Genomic DNA, 11,223 nt, shown 5'->3' on the forward strand with positions numbered 1-11,223 from the left:
CACACGGGCGCGCGTTTTGGGTTCCAACAACTCCATCGTGTAGCTTTGGCCAATATTTACAGGATTTTTGTACAGGGCCGTCCGTCGCGTGTTCCAAATATTTGAGTGGCCAGTTCCGTTCGGTCACCGTTTTTTGGTTTTTGTTTCACTGTCGTTTGTTGAATTCTGTTCGGAGGTTCTGATGACGTTCGACACATCATCGTCGTCGTTTTTGGAGGCGTTGCGCTATGAAGGGAAAGCCAAACTCCCCCACCATAACGCGAAAGCTATATTATACAGTACTCGAAATAATTATCAATCTTCAGGGGTAGCGACAAGTAAAACAACAACGTTGCAGAAAGTAACAGAGATGAACGTTGGCACCGTCGGCAGACCGAGACTGGCTTGGCCGTTGTAATTTCCGGATACGAATAAGAATCATGACATGACATGAAGCTTAGAGAACCTTCTAGGACCAACATTATCCAGCAAATCATGTTCAATTTTGTTTTATAAATTTGGGAGATAAAACGTGATTTTAACGTGTTTGGGATGATATTTAACCCCGGAAGGGCTAAGAAAGTTACGGCAAAGCCAAAGACGGCGCGGCGCATACAGATGAGCTTTTCGATCGCTCTCCGATGGGTGTCTCTCTCCCTGTCTCTCTTTTTCTGTCTATCTCTTTCTATCCTAACCCAGCGTTTTCTTTACACGACGCTCGGCAATTCCGGGCCGGGGGTGGCTCATTAGTTGCTGTGTGCGATTCACGCTTCCAACCGCGCTGGTTTTTCGGGGGTTTGTTTGCTGTTGCGCTTAATGCAAATCAACCGCAAAGGAAGGAGACCGACACGCGCACACGTAACCGGGTCGTGTGCTTTTTTATTTTCGTGTACTGAAATTTATTGCATCTCTCGTAGCACCCAGCACCGAAGCACGTAAGCGCGGAAAGGGCGCACTTGACGCGCGACGACAACCGTGTGAACCACGCAAGTGGCCCCCGGGTGTGGGGTGACAATTTGATCGATCGATCGATCATGCCGTGGTCATCCTTGTCGCACCGACATGCCACATCGTCAGGGATTCCACGCCAAGTACGTGGCAGTGGCAGTGCGCAAAACGCTCTGACAGGGCCCATTGCCGGGCAGGATTTGATAGGTCGGTGACCCAAGCGCAAGGAGACCCCTGACGGGACCTAGGCGGCAGATCTAACGTCCATGGAAATGGCAAATGGATCGATAAATAAAAACAAACGTCCAAACCGAATGTCTCAAATGCCAGTGCTGCTCCCGTTCCGCGTTTGGCGCGAGTAATAACTCATCTTTTATTGCTCCCTCCAGGTCCTTCCTTTCGCAAGAGAGAGAGAGAGAGCGCGCATAGATCGGACCATTAGATGACGAGTTGACGTTTCGGGCTTCGGGAACGTTTTTCGACGTTGAGACAGATCTCCGACTTTCGGTAGCCATTGAATGTGTTTGGACTGGACTTTTTGTCTCGCTGTTTTGCTCCAGAGGCCATTTGATCTCTCTTTGACCACAAGGATGCGCGAACTGCGAACGGATGTGACAGCTTCGTCGGGACGACACGGGCAGCCATTGTTGCGTGCAGCCAAAAAAAAAAGGAAGAGAAAATAAACCCCGGCACTAAAACCAACCTTTTCCCGAACCGAAACATTGGCTTGCGTCGTGCGTTTTTTTTTTTTTTGCTGCTTGATCTTCGCGATCGCGTTCTTGTTACATCGTTTGCTGCAGCCAGCAGCAGCCAAATGCAATGCTGCTGCTGCGTCTTCTGCGTTTTGCGGGCTTTTCTTTTTTCCCACAGCTCCCATTCCCTGTTTTCGTTTTCATTGTTGCCGGTTTTTCTATCTGGCCAGGCTCTTAGAAGGATCCGCTGCCAGCAAGCTCTTAGAAGGATGTGCGTCGCACGGGCAACTCACGGCGGGGGCCCCCGAAAGCCTACCCGAAGCCGGAGCCGAAAAAAACACTCGACAATAACAATAATAATGAAATGAAGAGAGAGGGAGAGCCCGAAGAAAAATCCGTTTCTATGGCGTGTGTCGCTCTCGGTAAGAGATAATTTATTTTATTGAGCGAGTCGTCATTAATAACCGAAGGAAGCACACCACCGCCTCGGCGGTTCGGCGGCGGCAGGACGTCAAGTGGCCGCAGGCCGCTGTCACCGCCCGAGAGTCGGGAGAAGCACGTAAGAAGCGTAAGCGTAAGAGAACGGAGTCCGATCGGAGCACGGCCCAGGAAAAGGATTCGAGAAAAAACGAAACCGAAAATTCCCAGCGCAGTTCTGAGTGAGCCCTGCAGCGAACCTGCCAAAATCCCCGCGCAAGCGCTGTCAACAGCGGGCGCAATCGACATCCACGCGGGCGCGGTGCTGTTCCACGTGTACCTCCGCAAGCTCCACTCCTTGATCGATCTTGCTTCCTGGGGCCACTTTAAGTGCGGGAGGACATACTGGGCGTGTGGAAACGGCACATACGATTGTTGTGCACGCACTCCTCATCTCCCTCGGCTCTCGGCATTTATTAATGGCAGCGGCGAACCAACTGGAATCGGCGGAGGTTCGGCGTAAAGCAAATATTGATTTTTGAGCTCACAGCAGTGGAAAAAAAGGTGCGCGCGCGCGCTTCCAGGATATCCTTCAGCGGCAGCATCCTCAGCCCGAGGGACCCAACGGTTGCCTGCCTCACCGCTATTGTAGCCTGCCTATTGTAGTAGGGGCCGATCGAGAGAGGCCGATCACTCCCGTGAGGCGTGACGGCTCGGCACGGCACAGCATACCCAAGTTGTTTCTTTCTGCCACAAGCTGTGTATGCGTGTGTTTCTTTTTTAAATTTGTGTTGCCTACCGTTCTGCTGTGGGTCTGGGTTCGCAAATGCGAGACTGATCACTGCCCCGTACTCTGCAAGCGATTTTATTCCCGATGATTCGAGCGGGTTGTCAAATTGAATAGGAGAGCATAGGCTCGCTGAACCACTGGAGCTGGTTAGCTGGAGACTGGGCACCCTTTCTGGAGGCGCATTAAGACCCGAAGTGGTCGTCGAAAGCAATTTGCATTGACTGCGCGCCCTCGCCGTAAATCAAGTCGCCGACGGTACATTAGTTTGCTAAACATTGCATTTTATAGCTTGCGAGCCACTCGAGCCACCGGAGAAAGCCTTTCACCGACCGAACGCCACGCCGCAGTCAAGTGCCGTTTATCTTTCCCGCGTAAGATAATCCTGTAGCCCTTTTTGGCGGCACGGAGCCGCCTTCGCTAAGCCGAGAGCTGCCGGGCCGTCAAGTGGCCGGCAAACGCTGCTTGGCCACTTCAGTTTCTGAGCGGCGCTAGTGATCCTCATACCTGGATGGCCCAGGCCAGACCAGGCCGCGCACTACCGGATCACATTACACGTGCTCGCCATCTGGCCGCCAGGATGCGGCTCGCCAAAAGATGAGCCTTCTTCGATGCCGTTAACGAGCCTCAGAAATCAGAGCGGTTCGCTTGCAGCTGCCTACCGATGCCTTCTGTTTGCTAACGCCACCGCCGAGCATGACTAATTGCAACATGTGCCATCGTGCACATGGTACGCAGAAGAAGCATAGCAATGTTGGCGACCCGCGCGAAGATCGTGACAAATTCAGATCGCTCGTCGGTACTGCGCTTGACACGTGCTGCTTGGCACACGCCGTTTTCCTGTATGTGTCGTATTTAAATACAGATGGAAAGAGCTGGCAGATGGCCCAGGCCCTTGCGGAACTGCGGTTTGACCGCAGCAATGCCTGTAAATCATATTTATTTATTTTTTCAACACCGGCTAGCCAAGGCCACGAGGCCGGTAGCCAACCGACGAAACTCGACTTGTGACCAAGATTGCAGGTCGCTACATCATAGAAATGCACGGCTGATTGTTTGTTCCGGGCCGGGATACACACCGTTGTTAGTCCTAGGCTTGACGAATGTGCTAACTCTCGGCCTCTCTATGCTTAATGCACTATGATCGTTTATGTGCGGGAACGAGACATTCCGTATGCCCTTTCGATGAGGAAGCCCTAATGCGTATTGCAGATTGCAGCCCACGCAGGCGTTTAACTTTTCGATGGATTGAGCTATGGCTGGTTTGCGTCTTCGCTGTTACGGCGTTACGCTTAACGAAATCTTACCGGGTGCGTTACATGGTGTGTCTGATTTTCTTTGGATCGGAATCGGAGTTTTAATAATCTGTTAATGTATTCGGTGTAGCAATTAATTCGTGCCTTTGTACAGTAGATGACTAAATATAACAAATATTTTTTTAATGAATTATGTCTTTGATAGCTACTGTCATTACGCATCTAACGTAGTATAGGTTTTTTTTGTTAAAGTGTAAACAACAGCTTTTTTAAGCATTTGAACATGTCATGTTTTGTTCCTAGTAAAGTGTTTTTGCGGGGATTACTTTAATATAACAAAAAGTGATACCGAAAGTCGTCATATTTTTATGGATGTTTATGGCGAACTTGATCTTACTGACAGAACGTGTCGGATGTGGTTTGCACCGTTAAAATGTGGCGATTTTGGCTTTCAAACTAAGGGCGATCTGAACAGTGAAAAACGGTTGATGATGACGAATTGGTAGCACGAATGAATTGCTACACCCAATACGAGAATATCATACTATGGAATGGCTCTTTTAAGATGTTGTAAGTTAGCTCAATGTTCTTGGAGCAAAACTACGGCGATAAAATGACAATTTTGATTCAATTTCGTGTGCTGTACGTGCCGTTGAGTAATGTGCTACGATGATATTCAATGGACAAAGAGTCTCAGAAAGCCCAATTCGAGTAGCACGAGCGTGAACGAAATTTAAAGTGCACGTTTAACCGTTGGCATTATCACTGACGCATTGGAAATCATAACAGTTTTTATGCCAGTCTTGCAAAAATTCTAAAAATTCTTGCAATCTAAAAGCTATTCGACGGTTATATCGCTGCAGCCAGCATACTGTGAGTTTTGGTTTTCGAGGCAATAAGGATTGAATTTTTTGCAGCATTCACTCAATTCGCTTGATCACTATGAATCATTTATGGTAGTTTAATTTACTCACACCGAATTGGGATCCGCGAGTTCCTATCCAGTTCGACAGGGTACGGAATGATAAAACACGGGCCACGGGCAGTGGAGAGCAAAAATAGTTTATTTTATGTACTTCGCTAGTCTCTGGACAACCCCTACGGTACGCTACTGTGCTACGCTTTCGTCGCACCGTACAGTAATTTGTAGTCTTATTTTGTAGTTTTTTCTTCATCCATCCATCCATTCCATGCATGGTTTATCGGTCGAAGTACTAGCCCGACGCCCCGACGAGCTGCTACTTCGTTCGACTTCCGGTGCTCTTACCCTAGAAGCCGCAGCCGTTACACCATACACCGGCTGTCATAGCCACTGAACGCAGCAGCCACGAAGGTCGAAAACGATGAAAAGGACACTCCGGGAACTGGCCGGAACTGGCGGAGTCACTGCCAGGCCAGTAACGTAACTTCGCGCGTGGGCTTCGCGCTGCACTTTTGAGTATTATATGTGTATGGTATAAATAAAGAAGTTCTGCCCAACTTTGCAGACTCTGCACGAAGCGCTCCCTAATCATCAGACTCCGGCGCACCTGCCGCTGATTTAAAAGCTATAGTATACACACACACACACAACTTGGTGGCTCTGCCATTGCTTCGGGTCCTACGCATCGTCCTACAGCCGCCTATGGCTTGGCCTTTACACCCGCTACGCACGGCTACGGCTAGACCAAACATGGCGAAAGCTTACGGGTTTTGTGGGGGGGGGGGGTCGGTTGTAGATGATGCGGTGGCGGCGCTGACGAGGGTTTCTGAGGTCCTGTTTTCTCGCTCTCTTTCGCGGTTGCTTGCTGGCATTTTTGTCTAAACTGAGGCTTCATCGATCACAGATATAACGCGACTGTTGAGGAAACCGACCTGCTGGCTCGGGCGCCACTTGCTGTTCAGTCTGCAGTGCTGCTGTGCCGGGATGAGACAGCCGCCCCCCATCAACGACTTCCCTCCCCAGGGCTTCCCATCCACGTTCAGCCCCGCACCATTACCAACGGTGCCCTGTTTGTTGGGGGCACTGGTGGCGCTTGCCATCTCGCCGTCGCCGTTGGCCATCGTGACGTACTGCTGCTGCTGCTGCTGGAAGTGGTGATTGTGGTGGTGGTACAGGCCAGACTTGTCGCACCATGTGCCGGGCTCGCAAAGTCCTGCCTCCGAGAGCGGTGGGTCCCGTGAACCCGTGGGGGAGGGCGTCACCACTAGGACACACTCGGCGGCACAGTCGGGGTGATGCGCGTACGGAGCCACATCCGGCGTGAGCGTCAGCAGACCAGCGGCGGTGGCCGGTGAGTCCGCCCCACCCGCTCCACCGCCAGCCAGGTGACCCGCCAGGAGGGCCTTCGTCTTGGAGAGCGACAGCCGGCGGCCGCGCTTATCGAGCAGGATAGGAACTTCCGCGCTGAGGTTGTTCTCGAACTCGCTGAGCATGAGATAGTTTTCCACCTGCGAGAGACAGAGGCCGAAGCATTAGAGCTGGAGGAGAAAATGGGGTGCCTGGGCCGTGGGTCGAATTGCTTGCCTTGTTGCAGGAGGTAATGCAGTCGCCCACGTAGTCGAGATCGTCGAGCAGATTGTCCGGGAGGTCCATGTCGGCGATGCCCTCCTCGGAGATGCAGGTCAGCTCCGGCTTGTCGAGCCCATTGATCGGCTCGACGATACCATCGCTGAGCGGCGGTATCAGCAACTCGGGCCCGATCATCATGGCCGTGTTGCCGGTAATGATGCCCGGCTCGTTGTCCGGCTCCTGCGAGAACGATAGCTTCCGGCGCTGCGGGCAGCTCTCCGACACGCACAGGTGGCGCGTTCCGTTCGCCCTAAAAAATAACAAACGGAATGATGAGAGATTTCACAGCACCAGGCTCGTGAACCGTGGCCCTTACCTAGTGTGTTTGTGGCGAGACACCGAGCGCCTGTGCAGGTCGATCAGGAACATCATCACACTGCCGACGATGGCGCAGCCCGAGCTGAAGTAGTAACCGGCCGCTCCGGAGCCGGTCTCGTTCATGTAGCCGGACAGGGGCACACCGAGCGCGATCGGGATGGCCTGCGAGAACTGGACGAAGCCCCAGGCGCGGGCGAAGTTGCGGGCCCGTACCTTCTCGTAGGTGTACATCTTGAGCGAGTAGTGGTAGCCCCCGCAGAAGATGCCGTAGATCCAGACGAACAGCACGTAGCCGTGGTAGTTGCCCTGAACGGCCGTCAGCGCCAGGATACACACGCCGCACATGAAGATGGCCGTCTGGCAGAGGTACTGCCGGGCGATCCGGCACTCGACGCTGTTCCGCACCACCAGCACGCCGAACGCGGAGCACCCGAGCGTCCAGGCGAGGCCGAGGTAGATTTGCAGGATCATCACCTTGTCGCCGATGCCGTCCTTCTGGATCTCGTGCGCCAGGTAGAAGATCGGCGTGTTGATACCGAACGCTCTGCAGAGAGAAAAGGAGTCGCAGTCATTACGAGTTACGAAATGTTACAATGTTTTTGTTATGAAATTTTGCGTTTGACAGCTACCGTCATTACGCATCGTAACGCAGTGTGGGATTGTTTTGGTTAAAGCGTAAACAACTGATTGGACCGTTCTATCGACAAGGAATCGCGGAATTACCCGAAAGATGGTACAAAGTAGTAGCTAACGACGGTCATAGTTGTCACATGAATTAATTCAAAGTCTCAACAGGTCGTCCACCACGGATAACTGCACTGCACCTACCCGATCCCGGTGGATGCCAGCAGGATGCGTACGGTTTTGCTTCGCAGCGTGCTAAAGTCGAAGAACGGGGGCCGGTCGTCGTGCTTGTTCTTGTCCTTGATCTTGCGCTTCTGGTTCTTGAGGTGCAGGATCGCCCGGCGCTGCGGATGGTACAGCGAGGCCGACCGGTAGCACGTACCGAGGATGAACGTGATGAAGACGGTGCCGGTGACGGCCTGCAAGCCCAGCCGCCACCCGATCGTGTCGATCGCCGACTGAATGAACGCGGACATCACGGCGATGCCTAGCCCGCTGCCGGCCACGATGAAGATCTCGACCAGCTCGCGCCGCTTCTTGAAGTACTGGGCCACCATCAGCGTGGAGCAGTCGCGTGTCATCCCGACGCCGATGCCAACGACCGTACCTGAGTAGGGAGTGGAAACGGATCAGTACTTGAGAGTAGTTCACTACGACCTCCCGCTAGTATACCGTAACTGAAGAACAGCTGATGGAACTGCGAGGCGAACGAGGTAAAGAGGCACCCGAGGGCCGTCACCAGACCACCGATGACGGCCGTCAGGCGCGTTGACTTCCGCTTGCAGACTGCAATCGTGATGGGTGAAATGAAGAGGGCAACCGCCGTCGAGAGCGCTCCCAGCCATCCTGTTTCGGGAAGAGAAGAAAGCGAAGGGAGCGAAAAATGGAGTAAGTTTCATGGCGTTCCACAACTGTAATGCGAAGTACACGGGCAAATGGCGTGCTAGGTCAATGGGTAGGATTTGGGGAAGTTTGTAATCGTAGTTTGATCTGCCGATGTGTACAAGTATCGGGCCCAAGTAGGGAGCAGGATTATCGGCCAGGTTCGCCTCTGGCCGAAGCGTACTTAAATGCCATACAGATGGGACTAGCTTCCACCACAGGTAGCAGGTTTGTTGCGGAGCACCAGCCCGGTCCCCAGAGAAGCTTAAGAGCGTGTACGCTCCGCTTGATGACGGTGATAACGACGAAGCACCTCGCACTTCAAGTGAGGTTGTAAACACTTCGCTCTACAACCGGATCCGGATACATCCATGGAATGGGAGTTTAATGGCTGTTGAGCTTTTCGAGCAGCGATAGGGCAGTGTGAATTTACGACAGTTGGAATTCGAGTTTGGGAATGGGGACTTGCAACCGGAACGATCCAAAGGTGGTGGAAGTTTTCCGACCGTTTGACGCTGGATTATGATAATCATCCGGGTGCAGACGGTGTTCCCGGCGAAGCGGCAATGAATTGATGACACAGGTACACCTCAATCTGCAGATCTCACACATTGGGCTCGAAAAGAAGTCGGATGCCCGGCAGCCTAGAGACAAGTCCAAGTCCGTCGATGTCAGTGTCGGAGCTGAAGCGACCGAGAAGTAACGCATAATTCATTCTAGCGATTCATGCGGGGGTGGGGACGATGGCAGGGATGCTCCCCATTCTCTGTGCACGATAAGGTTCCTCCGAACTGCGTACGTCATATCGTCTGGCCCGGAGGGCGCCCGTGACTGTGACCGTCGACGACGGGACTTGCCGGATCGGGTTTTCGGGGCCCGAGTGGCGGTGCGATATTTCATGTTGGAAGAGCATTTAACTCCCTCCATCTCTCCAGTCCTCCATACCCGCACAGAACCGGACCATAAATAACATGCACCAATAAATCGCGTACACCCTTCACACGCCATGAGAGCTGTCAGACAACGACGGCGGTGGCGACGACGAGGCCGGCCGGAGGGGAACTGCTCTGTCTATGTCGCCAGTGCCAGAGGGTGCCGACCCCGTGGCTACACCCCGCGACACGTTTAATTTGGGATAAGCGCTGCATTCTGGTGACGTCAGGCGGCGTGCAGTCAGTCCTCGGCCGCTCGGCTGGGACACTCACCTGTGAGTGCGATGGAGTCGACCCGATAGACTCGACCGGCGACCAGTATTAGTACCCCGACGGCCGTCTGTAGGCCGTGTGTCAGGACGCAAACCGCCACCCCGACGGCCACAATGATCCAGCCCCAGCCGCCCTCCGGGTAGTAGTGCTGCTTGATGGTGCCGATGCTGGTGTTGGACATTCGGCTGGACGCCCGTTGCTGCTGCTGCTGCTGGTGATGGTGGTGGTGGTGGTGGTGATGAAGGTGCTGCTGATGGGGCTCGAGGTGGTGGTATGGGTGCGCCTCGCTACACTGCAGGTGCGGTTGCTGTCCGGCGTCGTGCACCGTGTGGTCCTGGTCCGCCCCGCCGACCTCGAGGCGCTCTTCTGCTTCGTCCTCATCGGTGACCAGTTCCAGGCCACCACCGTTACGCTTGGGCCGGACGTCCTCATCGACGTCACGGCCGGCGACGCTGGGGCGCTGGTGAGCTGCGGTTTCCTGAGCTGTCAGTGCTTTCGCCAGTGCCTCCAGTTCGGTCAGGGCCTCGCCGGGAGTGACCACACCAGCAGCAGCAACAGCAGCAGCAGCAATCACCCTTTCGCTAACCGCCGGTGGCGGTGTGATCGGTTCGTCGAACACGAGCGAATGGGCATCGGCACTGGTCGCCACCCCGGAGTCCTCGTAGTTCCCATAGACCGACTCATTCGAGAACAGGATCCGCATCTTCACTCACACGCTACTAGGGGGCTACGTGTTCCCAGGGTGTAATAGGAGTTTTGAGAGGTTATGGTTCCCCGGCTTTCAGTATGTAGCCTATTTGGATGCCTTCGGTTGAAATGCTACACGGACCCCATGTCCAATGTCACACACGAAATAAACGATGGACTAAACTGACAGGGCTACGAACAGTCTATTCTACCACTCCCTCTCTCTGTCTCTCTCTCTCTCTATCAATGTCTTCAACGGGGGTCGTCATCTGTAGAATACTCTCACTGTCAAACGTTAGAAGTCCACGAACTAATTCCAAGACTGGATAAAAGTTCCAATCAGGTTTGGCGCCACTGCACCCCCATTACATTACTCCGGATCTGGAGCAGATCTCCACAAAGGCTCCCTCCTCATCTTGATCCGGATCATGTTGATCCGAGGCAGCTGTTGACCGTCGTCATTGCCTCGACACGTCGTCTGCAAAAAATCCCGCCCCAGGAGGCCCTTCCGATCGTCGTGGCGGCCCTCAGCGGGTCCGTGTGTCCGTGGCTTTGTGCCGATTTACACAACACCACTACAGCACCTCCTGGCCTTTGGTAACAACGACTCCGGGGTATTCTATTTCGGAACGTGCCGCGCCGCGACAGTTAGTGGAAAGGAAAAACATTCAAAAAGCGAACGAAAAAGAAACGTGAACCGTGAGCTGGTTCCGAACGTTGTCTGATGCACGCACTCAGATTGTTTGATTTATTTTGCCGCTCGCCAGAAGATTTCGACGCGACGCCACACCAATTAAAATAATCATAAAAATAATAATAGCAATAATAATAAAAGTAAGTAGTAGTTGTAATATCTGGTGGTATTTGTGTCGCATCC

At 53.3% G+C, this 11,223-nt stretch overlaps 1 protein-coding gene across 1 annotated transcript; it reads right to left on the bottom strand.

Annotated features, from left to right (window-relative positions):
* Positions 1–5,428: 5,428 nt before the first annotated feature.
* On the bottom strand, positions 5,429–10,362 carry LOC131213343 (monocarboxylate transporter 2-like). The gene is made up of 7 exons (XM_058207369.1): positions 9,985–10,362; positions 9,660–9,870; positions 8,245–8,418; positions 7,777–8,179; positions 6,947–7,492; positions 6,586–6,880; positions 5,429–6,509 (listed from the first exon to the last, which is right to left on the bottom strand). Exons 1-7 carry the CDS (start codon positions 10,360–10,362, stop codon positions 5,880–5,882), a joined length of 2,637 nt encoding a protein of 878 aa, XP_058063352.1. The 3' UTR covers positions 5,429–5,879.
* Between the last annotated feature and the right edge of the window lie 861 nt (positions 10,363–11,223).

Source organism: Anopheles bellator, chromosome X (genome assembly GCF_943735745.2).
Source record: "Anopheles bellator chromosome X, idAnoBellAS_SP24_06.2, whole genome shotgun sequence".
Taxonomy (NCBI): Eukaryota; Metazoa; Arthropoda; class Insecta; order Diptera; family Culicidae; genus Anopheles; species Anopheles bellator.